The 17,869-nt window shown below is 41.4% G+C and overlaps 1 protein-coding gene across 1 annotated transcript in view; it reads left to right on the plus strand.

The window, feature by feature from the left end:
• slc7a14a (solute carrier family 7 member 14a) overlaps positions 1–17,869 on the plus strand; it is a 31,256-nt gene that overhangs the window by 7,680 nt on the left and 5,707 nt on the right. The window contains exons 2-6 of the mRNA XM_067362840.1: positions 7,089–7,578; positions 10,969–11,205; positions 12,912–13,129; positions 13,254–13,400; positions 15,348–15,556. Of these exons, the coding sequence (XP_067218941.1) occupies positions 7,275–7,578; positions 10,969–11,205; positions 12,912–13,129; positions 13,254–13,400; positions 15,348–15,556 (1,115 nt within the window). The 5' untranslated portion in view covers positions 7,089–7,274. The remainder of the gene's footprint in view (positions 1–7,088; positions 7,579–10,968; positions 11,206–12,911; positions 13,130–13,253; positions 13,401–15,347; positions 15,557–17,869) is intronic.

Here is a 17,869-nt window from a genome sequence, read left to right on the forward strand (position 1 = left end):
TCAAAGTGACAGGATTGATGAGTTAAAAGGGAAGAGACTGGGCTAGTGGTGAAAGAGAAGAGGAAAGGACTATAAAATGATGTGTAAAAAAATGTGTTGGTAAAATGAAAGAGTTCGAGAGAGAAAAGATCAGAAGAGAAAGAATGCCAGATAGGAAATGAAGCCGACGAGAGCAGGCTGGGTTTTATTCTTTGTCTGTTCCTATTTGGCTGCGCACCAGGGCTCATCAGCACATTTTATTGGTGTTCAACATGGGTCTTGATGTTATCTTCAGCTTATTCCTATCAAGAGGCCCTCAAGATATCAAATCAACGAACTCTTACAAAAAGCCATTACATTTAGTACCACCTATGAAAGCTTAGTTTTCATATTTATTTAATCCTTTTGAACTGTTTTATCAGGATGGACAGGAAATGAATGACTCATGAATCATCACTACAGCTACCAGACACTGATGAAAGTGAATTTATAAAGAAGGTCTCTTATTTGAATGATGGACACAGATGCCATAAACAATTTGGCTATGTGAAAATCTGATGATAATATGCTAATTTTCTGTTCTGTTTCAAATCTAAGAACTGTCTTGAATCGATGAGACATATTGTTAGCATATACACGATTTGGTTGATGATTTCTCTGAGAAAGTGTCATTTAGCCAGACAGAGATACCCATGACTGCTTTTTTGTGACCCACAATGGTAGTGAAATATTTTGCTACATGCTTTATGTTGTGGAAAGCATTCATTCATCTGTTAACCTAAGCTAACAGGCCTTTCTTTTACAAAGATCAGTAAATAGCCGATGGGAAGAAGTCTTGCATTAGTATTTAATCAGGCGGTATAAATGTAACTCTTGTGAGTATGCCAGCACATTTCCTTTAGGCTAGCATGAAGAGGCTTTTACCACAACAAATGTTTTATCAGCCTTAGATTTACTTCAAAAAGTGAATGAAACACACTTGAACAACAGCAAATGCATCTTTTTGGGATAATTCACAGGAAATAAAAAGAAATAAAAAATCACAATTACACATTTTAATAACAATAGGCATGTGCCATATACATCATTTTATAGGTAGTTGTAATATATATATGTTTGCATTCAAGAAATGTATAACATAGTGTAATATTTCACTGCTAGTGTGAAAAAGTGTATATTAGTTATATTATATAATATTTATTTGTATTAGATATGTTCATATTTATCTGCATTCATATTTATATAAAAATTCTATGAATGTTATTATTTAATAATGCATGTACAGATATGATATTATATCTATATGTTTTATTATTAAATATTAATATTTTTATTAAATATATATTTACTTTACTATTCAAATGTTTGGGGTCGGTAAGATTTTTAATGTTTCTGAAAGAAGCAACTTATGCTCACCAAGGCTGCATTTATTTGATCTAAAACAGAAAAATTGCTAAATATTTATTAATTAAAAAAAAAAATCTATTTTAATATATTTTAAAATGTAATTTATTCCTGTGGTGAATTTTCAGCATCATTATTCCAGTCTTCAGTGTCACATGATCCATCAGAAATCATTTTTAATATGCTGATTTGCTGCTCACAAAACGTTTCTTATTATTATCAATGTTGAAAACGTCTCAGGTTACAGATGTAACCCTGGTTCCCTGAGTAGGGAACGAGACGCTGCGTGGTAACGCATTGGGAACCTTCTGCGTGATGTCGTCACTGAAGCACTCATGTATCTAGCCAATCGCGAAGCGAGACGTCAGAGACGGGTGACGTCACGGACCAGGAAACTATAAAGCACACTCGGATGCAGAGCACGCCAGCTTCTAAGTAAGTCTGAAGCAAGCACTTGCAAGTGTGCAGGGGTACGGCAAGAGACGCAGCGTCTCGTTCCCTACTCAGGGAACCAGGGTTACATCTGTAACCTGAGACGTTCCCTTTCGTGGGAACTGTCGACGCTGCGTGGTAACGCATTGGGAACGCAATCCCAACTGAGCCGTAGCTCAAGCACTTGCCAAGGTTATCTTGACAGGACAGAGGACCCCGGAGTGGAGCCAACATCAAGGTTATAATATTTAATAAATGTGTGCTGGCATGACCATCCAGCTGCATCACATATGTCACTCATGGAGACTCCTGACATCAGAGCTTTTGATGCCGCCATACCCCTGGTAGAATGGGCGCGAACATTCAAGGGAGAGGGCTGTCCGGCCGCTTCGTATGCAAGTGAGATGGCCTCGACCACCCACTTGCTCATTCTCTGTTTTGATGCTGGGCCCCCTTTTCTAGGGGACCCATAACAGACAAACAACTGATCTGACTTACGCCACAGGGCAGCTCTGTGGACATAAGTATCCAAAGCCCTTACTGGGCATAACAGATTCAATTTTTCCTGATCCGCAGATTCAAATGGAGGAGGATAGAAAGACTGAAGCACAATGGGGCCTGGGACATTGGTAGGGACCTTTGGGACATACCCCGGTTTAGGATACAGGAATGCTTTCACCATTCCTGGAGCAAATTCAAGGAAAGAGGGAGCAACAGAAAGTGCTTGTAAATCTCCTATCCGCTTCAGAGAAGTGATAGCTAATAAAATAATCGTTTTCAGAGTGAGGAACCTCTCAGGAACCTCCTCTAATGGTTCAAAGGGAGCCTCAGCTAACCCTTGTAAGACCACAGCCAAGTCCCAGGTTGGCACCCTTGTGCGCACTGGAGGCCTCAACCTCAGTGTGCCACGGAGGAAGCGTGTGACGAGGGGGTCTCGACCTACCGAGATATTCCCCTCAAGAGGAGCATGATATGCTGAAATTGCTGCAACATAAACCTTTAAGGTTGAGTGAGATGAGCCCTCCGAGAATTTTTCTGGAGGAATTTTAGCACAAAGCTAACAGAAGAAAGGACAGGGTCCGTATTATTGTGTCTGCACCAGGTAGAAAACAAATTCCATTTGTAGGCATACAACTTCCTCGTGGCGGGAGCTCTGGAGTTAAGAATGGTCTCCACAACCTCGGTTGGGAGACCAGCATTTATGAGTCTGGCCCCCTCAGAGGCCAGGCCCATAGTTTCAGTCGTTCTGGGCGGGGATGTATAATCATGCCGCCCGCTTGAGACAGGAGGTCCTGTCTGAGAGGAAGCTCCATTGGGGAGCCGTTGAGTAACGACACTAGGTCCTGAGAACCATATCCTGGTTGGCCAGAATGGGGCTACCAGTATTAGATTGGCCCCTTCTCGGCGTACTTTTTCCCAGAACTCCCGAGAGCAGGGCGATCGGGGGAAATGCGTACAGGCGCAGCCTCGGCCACGTCTGTACCATAGCATCCAGACCCAGAGGTGCTGGATGTGTTAGGGAGTACCAGAGCGGACACTGGGTTGACTCTCCCGAGGCGAACAGGTCGACTTCCGCTCGACCGAAATTTTCCATAGGAGACTCACCACTTCTGGGTGGAGTTTCCACTCCCCGGGCCTTGGCCCCTGCCTCGACAGGGCATCTGCTCCCACATTTTGATGTCCCGGGATGTAAGCTGCCCTCAGCGAGAGCAGCTTCCCTTGGGACCACAGGAGGATCTGACGGGCCAAGTAATATAGTCGGCGAGACCGCAGACCCCCTGATGATTTATATATGCAACCACTGCAGTGTTGTCCGTACGAACCAACACATGGTAACCTCTCAGGTCTGGGAGAAAGTGTTTCAGAGCTAGGAACACTGCCATCATCTCTAGCCGATTTATGTGCCAAGAGAGCTGATGGTCTTCCCAAAGACCCTGAGCTGAGCGACCACTCATGATCGCTCCCCAGCCCGTGAGGGAGGCGTCCGTCGTAAGCATTACTCGACGAGTAGTGGCCCCCAACACGGGTCCCTGGGACAGGAACCGGGGGTCTTTCCACATGGTCAGAGAACGAAGACATCGTTTTGAGACTTTGATCATGCGAAAGGGATTTCCCCTCGGGGAGAACCCCCTGGTCCTGAGCCACCACTGTAGGGGCCTCATGTGCAGAAGGCCAAAAGGTATCACGTTGGACGCAGCCGCCATCAGACCCAGCAGTTTCTGGAACTGTTTTACAGTGAGTGACTGGCCTAACTTCACCCCTTTCATAGCCATAAGAATGGCACTCACCCGAGCGGGAGACAAATATGCCCGCATCGTGGTGGAGTCCCACACTACACCCAGATAGTTGGTGGATTGAGCTGGAACTAGCACACTCTTTTTGGCATTGAGCCTCAGCCCAAGCCTCTTCATATGGGACAGAACAGCATCTCGATGCTGAACTGCTAGTTGCTCTGACTGAGCTAGAATCAACCAATCGTCGATATAATTCAGTATGCGAATGCCCTGGATCCTCAGCGGAGCCAGAGCTGCGTCCACGCATTTCGTGAATGTGCGGGGTGATAATGATAGGCCGAACGGAAGAACCCTGTACTGGTAAGCTTCGCCCCCGAAAGCAAACCTGAGGAACTTCCTGTGAGAAGGATGGATGGACACATGAAAGTAAGCATCTTTCAGGTCTATTGCCACAAACCAGTCCTCGGACCTGATCTGTGGTATAATCTGTTTGAGTGTCAGCATCTTGAACTTGAGCTTTTGTATTGAGCGATTTAGCACACGTAAATCTATAATAGGTCGTAGACCTCTCCATCCTTCTTTGGAACAATGAAGTAACGGCTGTAGAACCCTGACTGGTTGCTGGGAGGAGGAACCCTTTCTATAGCTCCTTTTCGCAAAAGTGTCGCAACTTCTTGTTCCATAACCAGAGACTGCTCGGGGGTTACCACTGTGGGAAGAACCCCGTTGAATCTGGGCGGGCGAGACCCGAACTGGATCTTGTAACCCTCTTTTATAGTGAGCAGCACCCATTTTGATATATTCGGAAGAAGTTTCCATTCTACCAGAAAATTTACTAAGGGAACCAGTCTCTCGAGACTGGCCTCTGGTGTTTTTTGAGCACCTGATTCGACGCTCTGAAGCGGCGCACCGGCAGAGAACAATCGAATCAAGTGGCCGGCCCTCCTCGGAGGGTCGGTGGAGACCGCTGCGCCCTGACGCACCCTGGGTGGCAGGGTTGGCATAACGATCCCTGAGGGCGCCGAAGGGAAGCGGCTTTTAGATGTATTTTTCGCCGGCTCCCTTCGGAGGGGGCCGCCCTCATCGGTTCCTGACCCACAGACATCAGGACCGCTTCGAAGCCTTCCGGGCCAGGATAACGGCGCGCAGGTCCGTTCTGCCCCCTAGAAGGCTTCGGCTGAGCGGGCCGACCCGATCCCCAAGCTCTCTGCGGGGGAGCACGGGCGGCCACGCTAATCTTTTGTTGCGCTCTGTGGTGCGCTGAGGAGCTCGTTGACGGCCGAGGCTGATCCCGCTCATCAGCCTCGGGGGAGGGATTCTTGGTTTGCGGGGGATGAACCTCTGGAACGCCGCAGATTGTTTCTTAGCCTCCTGGAACCTCTCGACGACTGTTGTAACGGCGTCGCCGAAGAGGCCCGCAGGAGACAGCGGCGCGTCCATAAGGTAGGCTTTGTCACGCAACCTTATGTCCGAGAGGTTCAGCCACAAGTGCCTCTCCGTAGCCACCAATGCTGCCATAGAGCGGCCGATTTCTTTGCCGTCTCTTTGGTGGCACGGAGAGCCAGGTCAGTTGCCATCCTGATTTCCTGGATGCACTCATACGTGGCCTCCCCGTTATTCTCCACTTCCCCCAGCAGGTCGGCTTGATATGCCTGTAGGAGCGACATGGTATGTAGACATGCCGCTGCCTGACCTGCTGCCGCACATAAGCCTTGCCCACCAAGCCTGATGTAGTTTTTAATGGCTTGGTGGTCAACGTCGGGGTTTTCAGCGACGATGCAGACTCGGGGGAGAGATAGGCCCGCAAGCGTCTCTTCCACCCGAGGCATCGCCGCATAGCCTTGCTGCTTCAGCCCCACGATGTTACTATACATTGAGGTCTGGGGGCTGAAGACACGATATGATGCCGGCTTCTTCCAAGACCTCGAGACCTCGGTGTGGAGGTCCGGAAGAAGGGCAAACCCCGACGCTGGGGTAGTGACCGAGCGGGCAGAAAGCGCTCATCCAGCTTACTCTTTGGTCTAGTATCTGCCCGCTCTGCTGGCCAGTCAATTTTTAATTTGGCAACAGCCCTGGTCACTACCTCCAGGAGCTCCTCATGTGCTGGGGAAGAGGATGGCGGTTCCTCTTCCCCACGCTCATCACATCAACCTCCTCAGAGGAAGAGAGATGAAGCGCGGGTGCCTCTCTCTGGGGGGAAGAAACCGCAGCGCGTGCTTCCGCCGCCTGAGAAGAGGCACTGGGGCTGGCAGGTAAAGGGCGAGATAAGGCTGGGCCCGTCTCAACCCCCTCTGCCAGCTCCATTTGCGAACCCCACGAATGAAGCCGCCGCTGCGCCTCAGCAACAGCGGGACCCGATCCGCGGGGAACGCCGACCGGAGCACTCTCTTTATCGTGAAAGAGTGCCCGGCGTGATCTTAAAACTCTGAGGGTGAGCTTCTCACAATGAACACAGACAGCCCCCTCGAGAGCTGCCTGTGCATGCTCAACCCCCAGGCAGACAACACACATCTCATGAGTGTCCCCATCTGGAACAAACCGTGTGCATGGGTGAACACACTTTTTAAATTGTCTGCCTTCCGCCATTTCACTCGTGTCTTTATTCACTATATATATATATATATATATGTGTGGTGCACAATAACACTCTTGTCCTCAGACGAAGAGATAATGTTTTCCAAAAATAAGCAGGACAAACAACACCAAATAAGACACACAAGATAACATAGAGCGCTTGCTGAAGACACAGAAGCTGGCGTGCTCTGCATCCGAGTGTGCTTTATAGTTTCCTGGTCCGTGACGTCACCCGTCTCTGACGTCTCGCTTCGCGATTGGCTAGATACATGAGTGCTTCAGTGACGACATCACGCAGAAGGTTCCCAATGCGTTACCACGCAGCGTCGACAGTTCCCACGAAAGGGAACAGTTGTGCTGCTTAATATTTTTGTGGAAACAGGTTTTATAGCAGTATAAGGAAAGCAGAGGAAAGCATGACTGTCAAGATTAATGATCACACTGTTCATCTCATTTTGTTCACAGCGTTGCTTCACCTTCACTCTCACTGGTCATGTGGAAACATCTGGTAATGATGCTCCTCTGAAAGACATCAGTGAACAGCTGGTTTCTGTGTGACCCCCTATACTGCAAGATCCAGAGCTTCTTCAGACCTCCTCAGAGTATCAGCCCCAACTCTTGAAGCCCTTTGATCCATAACCAGGCTCCAGGATGAGTGGGCTCTTTGCCAAACTGGACCCACGGCGGATTCAGTGGGGGGCCACCTGGTTTGCCTTCCAGTCCCGTGTTCTCCGGACGAAGCCGGTGGAGTCCATGCTGGAGAGCACAGGTGGCACGGGGGCTCACGGCACCAAACTCGCCCGCGTTCTCTCCACTGTGGACCTTGTGTCTCTGGGAGTGGGAAGCTGTGTAGGCACGGGCATGTACGTGGTCTCTGGACTGGTGGCTAAGGAAATGGCGGGTCCTGGGGTCATTGTGTCTTTCATCATCGCTGCTGTGGCCTCCATCCTGTCAGGTGAGTGCTGCCCCGACTTCCTGTTCCAGTCAATCTGACACAAAAGAGAAAAACACAGAAAAAAAGACATCTGTTATCTTCCTGTAAACCTGCCCCCAGTGAAACACGGCCTAGGTAGTGTTATTGTAGTGTGGATAACATCATTTTTTATGCGCTGATCCTGAGTCAGGCTTAAGCTGAGTGAACACATGTATAACTCTATGCCTCCTGACGTGTAGTGATGACGCATGGTGAACTGGCTCATTAGGTTTACAGGTTGAAGCTGTGCACAGCATGCAGCAACCAAAATAGAGTTGGAGGAAAAATCCATTTAGTTTTCCCTGTGGATACCAACATAAAGAACCCAAAAATAAAAGGGAGGGGAAAATGAAAGGAATATTTTTTTCCATGCAGCTGACCCTTCTACTAATGGACACAGAAACAGAGTTTAGATAGCTTTTGTATCATTCCACATAGCCATTAGATATACAGTGTCCTCCATTAATATTGACACCTTTTTTTTCTTTTTTTCTTTTTATCCTATTTGTCTTTCATTCAAAATGTTCACAAAAATCGAATCTTTATTTAAAGTAAAATAATTCAAAGGAAAAAATTCTTAAAGGCTTAGTTCACCCAAAAATGATAATTATCCCATAATTTGTTCACCCTCAAGCCATCCTAGACGTATATGACTTTCTTCAACACAGTTGGAGCTATTTTAAAAAATATCCTGGCCCTTCCAAGCTTTATAATGGGAGTGAATTATAACTTAGATTTTGAAGCCCCAAAAAACGCATCCATCCTTCATAAAAGTAATGGGGGTTAATAAAGGCCTTCTGAAGTGAAGTGATTAATTTTTGTAAGAAAAATATCCATATTCATAACTTTAATCACTGGCTTTTGGTATAACGTTATGCGACGTCTAGTTCTGGCCGAAGAGTGAACTCTGCCCCGACGCATGTTGTATTGGCAAATGCAGAAGTGCCGAGGATAGAGCAAAACAAAACACTGGTCACAAATGAGAGGTCTAGCATGATAATTTTTTAAAGGTGCCCTAGAACTTTTTTAAAATATGTGATATAAGTCTAAGGTGTCCCCTGAATGTGTCTGTGAAGTTTCAGCTCAAAATTCATTTTTTTAACTGACTATTTTGGGGCATAATTAGAAATGAGCCGATTCAGGGTGTGTAGCCCTTTAAATCCGGTGCTCCACGCCCCAAGAGCTCGCACTTGCCTTAAACAACATAAAAAAAGTTCAAACAGCTAATATAACCCTCAAAATGGATCTTTACAAAGTGTTCGTCATGCAGCATGTCTAATCGCGTAAGTACAGTATTTATTTGGATGTTTACATTTGATTCTGAATGAATTTGAGGCTATGCTCCGTGGCTAACGGCTAATGTTACATTGTTTGAGAGATTTATAAAGAATGAAGTTGTGTTTATGAATTATACAGACTGCAAGTGTTTAAAAATGAAAATAGCGACAGCTCTTGTCTCCGTGAATACAGTAATAAACGATGGTAACTTTAACCACATTTAACAGTACATTAGCAACATGCTAATGAAACATTTAGAAAGACAATTTACAAATATCACTAAAAATATCATGTTATCATGGATCATGTCAGTTATTATCGCTCCATCTGTCTGATGATTCAGCTGTGCACAGATCCAGACGTTCATACTCGCTGCCCTTGTCTAATGCCTTTCATAATGTTGGGAGCATGGGCTGGCATATGCAAATATTGGGGGCGTACATATTAATGATCCCGACTGTTATGTAACAGTCGGTGTTATGTTGAGATTCGCCTGTTCTTTGGAGGTCTTTTAAACAAATGAGATTTATATAAGAAGGAGGAAACAATGGAGTTTGAGACTCACTGAATGTCTTTTCCATGTACTGAACTCTTGTTATTTAACTATGCTGAGGTAAATTAAATTTTTGTTTCTAGGACACCTTTAATGAGAAATGTCAGAGGAGCTTGAGTTTGTTGCCCAGCCCTATAAGGCACAGAAGGCTCTCACATAGATTCAGAAGGCCTTTATTAACCCCCTGGAGCCGTATGGATTACTTTTATGATGGTTGGATGCGCTTTTGTGGGCTTCAAAATCACTCCCATTATAAAGCTTGAAAGAGCCAGAATATTTTTCAGTATAACTCTGATTGTGTTCGTCTGAGAGAAAATAGTCATATACACCTAGGCTAGCTTGAGGGTGAGTAAATTAAGGGATCGTTTAATTTTTGGGTGAACTACCCCTTTAATTTTGATATATGCCACAGATGATATTTAAAAGTTTGGGGTCTGTAAGATTTTTTTTGAAAGAAGAATCTTAAGCTCACCAAGGCTGCATTTATTTGATCAAAAATACATTAAAACAGAAATATTGTGAAACATGATTACAATTTAAATTAACGCTTGTCTATTTTAAATATATTTTAAAATGTAATTCATTACTCCAGTCTTCAGGGTCAGAAATCATTCAAATATTCGATGATCAAGAAACATTTCTTATTATTATCAATGTTGAAAACACTTTGCTGGTTAATTTTTTTTGTGGAAACTTTTTTTTCAGTATTCTTTGATGAATAGAAAGTAAAAAAAATAAATAACAGCATTTATTTGAAATATAAATCTTTTGTAACATTATGAACACCTGAAATTAACCAAATTAGAATCACAATAAAATCTGTAACCTGTCTCAAGAAACGGATAACTTACAGTATAAGTCAATATGAAATTGAAATGAATACTATTTACTTTCCTAATGCATGTTCCTGGTTTTATTGTGATTTATTCATCTGCTCCAAAGAAAACAAACAACACTTTGTCTTCATAATCTTTAATCAAAATGTAATAACTTGCTCTGTAATACATCTTCTTTTCTGATGGCATTCAGTGGTTAACCAGAAAGCAAACAGCTATTTTTTTGCATTGTTTTATTGAACTTTAATTCAATCTGGCTCCATTCTGATATGGAACTGTTACTTTTCACCATCAAATCCTTTCTCAGTGAATAAATTCAAGTGCTGTCCTATATATTTTATCATGTTTTCTTCAGAAATACATCACATTATGTCAACTTAACGGGTTATGTACTGCTCTATAGCACTGATGTTAGAAAGTACATATTGATTCTGAACGTAAAAACAGATAATCCTTATCTTTTTCCACTGTAATGGGGCTTACAGGGATCTGGCCTATAAAGAGGGATTTCCCTCCTGTTATCTGGCCCTCTGGGATTCTACGGATTCTACATTTGAGAATTGATCTGCCACTCCAACCAAAAAAAAAAAAAAAAAAAAAAAAAATCAATGTTTCCATCACAGCAACCAGTTAGAGGTGTTCATGCTTTTATTGAAAACCTTCAGGAGTACAGGTGTTACAGTAATCATTGTTATCTCTCCACAGGGGTGTGCTATGCTGAATTTGGTGTGCGCGTGCCTAAAACCACAGGATCGGCCTATACTTACAGCTATGTGACGGTGGGCGAATTTGTGGCTTTTTTTATTGGCTGGAATCTGATTTTGGAGTACCTGATAGGTACAGCAGCAGGAGCCAGTGCACTCAGCAGCATGTTTGACTCGCTGGCCAATCATAGCATCAGTGGCTTCATGATCAACCACATAGGAACACTCAATGGCCTGGGTGAGTGACATGAACTTTAGACATTGTTATGTTTATGTTTAGAGCATAATCATCAACGTCTGGGACCTGCATTAATCTCAATACTGTGACAAAGAGACCATTTTCATTTTGTAAGAAAAAACTTGACAGCCTGTTATTAAATCTGATTGACTTCATGTCACAGAGTGTTGCAGTATTCAAAGAAAGAATTTTGAATTGACACACTAAAAGTCTTGACACACACCCACAGTAATTACAACACAAGTTACAGTAGGCTTAATTTATCAATAGATTGGAGTTAATGGTGCTGCAGAAAAGAAATGGCACCTCTAACTTTAGCAGTCAGTAGTCTGGTGACAATGACAGTGTGAAGAAAGCTTATTAGAAAAAAGAAACCTCTCTCACAAAAGAAAAAATAAGCACTTTTATAGGTCGGGTATTTGCTATTAAAATTAGGACAGAAATATTTTCAAAGCAGATATGATTTGAAGCAAATTCTTCACATATTTCTGTTTTTGCTACATATTCATCGTGAAAAATGTGTTTTCCCCTCATGAATGCTGATTATGTAATTACTTGATTATGCACTTTATTGAATTAATAATATTTTAATATTTATTAATTGTTGGTTTCAGTGAAGTAATAAAAACAAAATTACTTGTTTTTATAATATCACACACTTTTTCTACGCATTGTATAATGGGTTTTATTTTATACATCAAAATGTATAGCTTCCTTCATAAGATATATTTTAGGAAGGGAGTCCCTCACAAGGGGATATTTTGGGGTCCTTGGCATCAAAATTCCTGTCCTACAACAACTTTGTTTAGTTCTCAAAAAGACATACTATACATCTACCGTGGATCCTCAGACTACAGTACAGATGGAGGAATGAAATAAGGGTATTGTGTACTCTAGAAATGATGATATTTGCTTCCTGCACAGCATCTTTGGTTTGCAGACAGACATTACATATAGACTATTGTGTCTGACCCAGAAAAAAACATGGCATTTTGTGCCAAAATACATAATCTTATTCAGCCAACAGCAGTAAAATCTCTTCTTTTTCTTGTACCAACCCCCTTTCTCTAAGAGTCCAATATCCCTCCATCTGTGTCTCTCTGCACACATGTAGTTGACACATTATGGTTCATAGTCATTTCCGCTTAAGGCCTAGTTAGTATGCTGAATATTTTTAGAAAAACATGATTTATTCATGACTGCACTGAGGGGTCAAAAGAGGACTGTCTGCTGTCATGTTGTCTAAACTGTCTAAACTCACTACTATCATCTGAGAGACATCTATCTAACTATCAGTCGCTCATTCAGTCCGTCTGTCTGTCTGTCCGTCTGTCTGTCCTTCCGTCCGTCCATCCATCCATCCATCCATCCATCCATCCATCCATCCATCCATCCATCCATCCATCCATCCATCCATCCATCCATCCATCCATCCATCCATCCATCCATCCATCCATCCATCCATCCATCCATCCATCCATCCATCCATCCATCCATCCATCCATCCATCCATCCATCCATCCATCCATCCATCCATCCATAAATATTCAAACTACTTGCCTAAATATCCATAAATCTTCAATGCTTTTTAAGCTCATTAAATCTTTCAGACAATATTTTGTAATGCCAGCATCAAAATTGGCTCATTCCTTTTTTGTTATGTTTCAAAATCCATGTTTATGTGAATTCCTCCTTTATCACCTCAGGTAAAGGGGAACAGTCGTATCCGGACTTCTTGGCCCTGGTCATAGCCATCCTGGTCACAGTGATAGTTGCTCTAGGCGTGAAGAATTCTGTCGGGTTCAACAACGTGCTGAATGTCATCAATCTTGTGGTCTGGGTTTTCATAATGATTGCAGGCCTGTTCTTCGTCAGTGTAAGCAACTGGGACGAGGGACGATTCCTGCCTTATGGCTGGTCAGGGGTAAAGTACATTTCAAATCAATTATTGAAGTTCAATCCGTTAGTGCAGTTAGTAACTCTCAGCATAAACATTGAGGAGGAAACTACATTGTCTTGAAGCTATAATCAACCACTCTGTCCAACAGGTTATGCAGGGTGCAGCCACTTGCTTCTATGCCTTTATTGGGTTTGACATTATAGCCACCACGGGAGAGGAAGCCAAAAGCCCCAACACATCCATCCCCTATGCCATCACTGCCTCTCTGGTCACCTGCCTCACTGCCTATGTTTCTGTGAGTATATAGCATTAACCATTTGTACACTAATTTTGGGTTCTTTTCTCCATAAACAAAGTCTGAGACCACACTGAAAAGCTGGGATCCCCAGACCCCAACCCCAATTTAAAAAAAAAATCTTTTGGCTATTTTGATTGTCCAGTTAACCCTCAATTTTGTTAAATTACATCTTTAATACTCAGTGTTTGGGGTAACGCATTACAAGTAACTAGAGGTATGTAATCAGATTACTTATTTCAAGTAACTAGTAAAGTAACACATGACTTTATCATGATTTAACATGATTTACTACAAAATATCTGAGATACTTTTTTAAATAAGTAATGCAAATTACTTTATTTTCCCATGTATTGACCGACAGCTCTCCTGTCGCCATGTTGAGAGAAATCGAGAGTAAGAGTAGAGGCGTTGTGTGTAAACATGATGGTTATTGTAGTACTTGACTAATCTCACATGCACAAAAACAGAGTCAGTATTGCTCAAAATGAATAAAAACAGTGAAATGCAATCCTTTATGTATTTAATCTTACTTTATTAATCAGTGTCTTTTCCATTGACCTTCGATGATCCAATTCAACCATACTATTAAGCAAAAATTACTTTAGAAAAACATCACATTTGAGATCAGCCTGAAGCTTATTCATTCCACTTTTGGTGTGAAAGGGACTTTATATTTGCCAAAAATATAACTTTAAAAAAAAAAAAGAAACAAGCAAGCCCAGCCCAGATGAGAATAAGTAACGCAAAAGTAATGTAACACATTTCTTTCCATAAAAAGTAACTAAGTAACACAATTAGTTACTTTTTAGGGAGTAACGCAATATCATAATGCATTGCTTTTAAAAGGTTTTATTAAGTTTGATATGTAATTCGCAGTCTATTTATACTTAAACTTCTCCATATAATATAAATGATGCATGGCAAAAGATAATCTACTATAGCATAACTTTTCTTTGTTCCTTTCTTTGCGTTCGCAGACAGTCATTGATTATTCTCTTCATGCAGCATGTCTGAATTTATTAAAAGCTCTCTGGCTTTATCACCATGCTATGCTGTCTGTCTGTAGGAGGTTGTCATAGTAACACAATGGGTGTTAACTCACCAACAGACCTCTTTCCTGTATCTCAGAACAATATATTCTATACATTTTATTTCTATTTTCCCTGTTTTCTGCTATTTGATCTTCTTGCATTCTTTATCTGTCTCCAGTTTTTTCACGTCTCTTTTGGTTTTAGCTGAACAAAATTCCCTTTACTAAAATGGCTCTTCATTTTCACACCTACAGGACTGTCTGATGAGGAGCAAACTTGATAATTAGGCGCGTTCGCCCCTCCAGATCTCATTTTGTTGTCATAGAGGCTAATTTTAGCCCAGGCACTTTGGTTCCCTGTCTGTCTGTGTTTGTGTGCATATGTGTGTGTTGGTGTTACGGATAAAGATGTTGCATTTACTGAAATTCATTAAATGTGTCATAATGTATCATGGTTAACCAAAGCATCCTTGATCTTTTGATATAAAAAGTCCATTGTACTATGAAAACAGCAAAAAGAGAACATTTATTGAAACTAAACTGCAAAAACAACTTGTTCTGTACATTTGCAGCTTTATAACGCCTCATATTTGAAAACATGAACACATTAATGATGCCTATTTGGTGTTCAGAAACCTCTTTCTCAGAAATTCTATTAGTCCTAAACACCAGAAAAAAATAATGATAAGAATGAGAGTCAAAGTCTGTCAAACCTTGTACTGTTTCTGGCTGTCGCTTCTTTGCATATCCTTCCAAAAGTTCCAAAAACTAGAAAACTTGTTTTTTTTTAACAATGTTCCTGATCATTTCAGTCTGATCCTAACAGCTTAAATGGCACATTTATGATGAGGGCATTTTTTAAAGGCACAGCTAAAAGGTCAATGAATCAGACTCTGTTTCTTCCTCTCTCACAGGTCAGTGTGATTCTCACCCTGATGGTCCCTTACACTGAAATTGACACAGATGCTCCTTTAATGGAAATGTTTTCTCTACATGGCTTCCAAACTGCCAAATACATAGTGGCCATCGGCTCCATTGCAGGACTGACAGTCAGTTTGTTGGGCTCTCTCTTCCCAATGCCGAGAGTCATCTACGCCATGGCAGGAGATGGTTTGCTCTTCAGGTAGGCCCTACTATAAAACAAAATCACAAAAAAAGTAATCACAGGGTCAAGTAATGATGCTTCCTAATGCATCAGTCTCCATTATACATTTCAAATGATTAAAATGCCATTTAAATATCATTCTCTGTTGGAGGAATAAGCTCCTGCCATCATGCAGTCTCAAAAGAAACGCTACTTTGTGCCTGACCTTTAAAATCAAAGCCAATATAATGGGTATGTGATAAGACTTCTTTGATAAAATGTTTGGATGATTCACCCTGTTTACACATGGTATTAACGTCAGTACACCAGTCACAGGTGTTCAGAAGGTGTCAGACAAGATACACTGCCGTTTACACTTGGTAGTAACATCTCTCAAAGTGTCTCAAATGCATCTTATGTGACCACTTGTAATTCGTTTTTAAAGGGAGGGTTCTTTTTAAAAAGCATGAAAAAGGATTTAAAAACTCTAAAAGACTACAAATACAGCAACATTTGTGATGTTTTGAGCGGAAAACCTTTTTTAGTTGAGTACCTGCAATAAATGAATTTCAACTGTGCTTCACATAATCTGCCACTATATATTCGAAAGTTTTGGGTTGAAAATATTTTTTAATGATTTTGAAATAAGTCTGTTATGCTCACCGAGGCTGCATTCATTTGATCATAAATACAGTAAATACAGTAATAGTGTTAAATGTTAATAAAATTTAAAATAACTGTTTTTAATCTTTACATACTTTACATTTTACTTTATTCCCATGATGGCAAAGCTACATTCTGTCATTAATTACTCATCCTCATGTCGTTTCAAACCCGTAAGACTTTCGTTCATCTTCGGAACACAAATTAAGATCTTTTTGATGACAGAATGCTGTCAGATTTCCTTCCATAGACTTTGCAACTGCCTTTGCAACTGACACTTTGATGCTTCAAAAAGTTAATAAAGAGATCGGAAAACATATCCACTTACCTAACTAACCTCTTCCGGAAGCTCAAACAAGCACATTTGAGCTTCCAGAAGAGGTTTGTTCTTGTGCGTTATTCAGGTTTGGTTGACAGATTTAATTTAGACTTTTCCTTGCATATAAACATTGATCAGCAAACATAAACAGAATTACTGTATGTTTGCTGATCAATGTTTATATGCAAGGAAAAGTCTAAATTAAATCTGTTCATCATAACAAACTATCAATTCTCTTCAGAAAATCTGGACTAAACCACTCGATTCATATGGATTCGTTTTCTGATCTCTGAACTTTTTGAAGCTTTAAAGTATAAGTTGCAAATGCAGTCTATGGAAGGAAATCTGACAGCATTCTGTCATCAAAAAGATCTTCATTTGTGTTCTGAAGATGAACGAAAGTCTTACAGGTTTGGAACGACATGAGGGTGTTACGTAATGTTTGTAGGCAGCCAGACAAATACAAAGATGATTAAATTTCCAATACAAGGTTTAATAACAGAATCCTAACTGGCAGGGATACACACATGAAACTCAGGAAAATGAAATTCAGGAACTTAAGTAGTGAGGATAACAAAGTGATTAACGATACACAGCTAATAAACATGAACTCATAACATGGAGACTGATGAGTGGCAGGAACTCATAATAAAGGAACACAGGAACCGGAATTGATTATTATTGTTGCCTCTAGTAATTATGTGTCTGATTTTAATTTTGGGTTCATTTTAAGCCAGCTATATAATATTGTTTAAACAATAGTTGGGTTAAAGGTGCCATTGAACGTTTTTTTACAAGATGTAATATAAGTCTAAGATGTCCCCTGAATGTGTCTATAAAGTTTCAGCTCAAAATACCCCATAGATTTTTTTTTTTTATTAATTTTTTTAACTGCCTATTTTGGGGCATCATTAGAAATGTTGTGAATTGTGTTTAATAATGAAAATAGCGACAGCTCTTGTCTCTGTGAATACAGTAAGAAACGATGGTAACTTTAACCACATTTAACAGTACATTATCAACATGCTAATGAAACATTTAGAAAAACAATTTACAAATATCACTAAAAATATCATGTTATCATGGATCATGTCAGTTATTATTGCTCCATCTGCCATTTTTCGCTATTGTTCTTGCTTGCTTACCTAGTCTGATGATTCAGCTGTGCACAGAGCCAGACATTAATACTGGCTTGTGTAATGCCTCAATCATGGGCTGGCATATGCAAATATTGGGGGCGTACACCCCGACTGTTACGTAACAGTCTGTGTTATGTTGAGATTCGCCTGTTCTTCTGAGGTCTTTTAAACAAATGAGATTTATATAAGAAGGAGGAAACAATGGAGTTTGAGACTCACTGTATGTCATTT

The sequence above is a fragment of the Chanodichthys erythropterus genome, chromosome 16 (genome assembly GCF_024489055.1).
Source record: "Chanodichthys erythropterus isolate Z2021 chromosome 16, ASM2448905v1, whole genome shotgun sequence".
Classification (NCBI taxonomy): Eukaryota; Metazoa; Chordata; class Actinopteri; order Cypriniformes; family Xenocyprididae; genus Chanodichthys; species Chanodichthys erythropterus.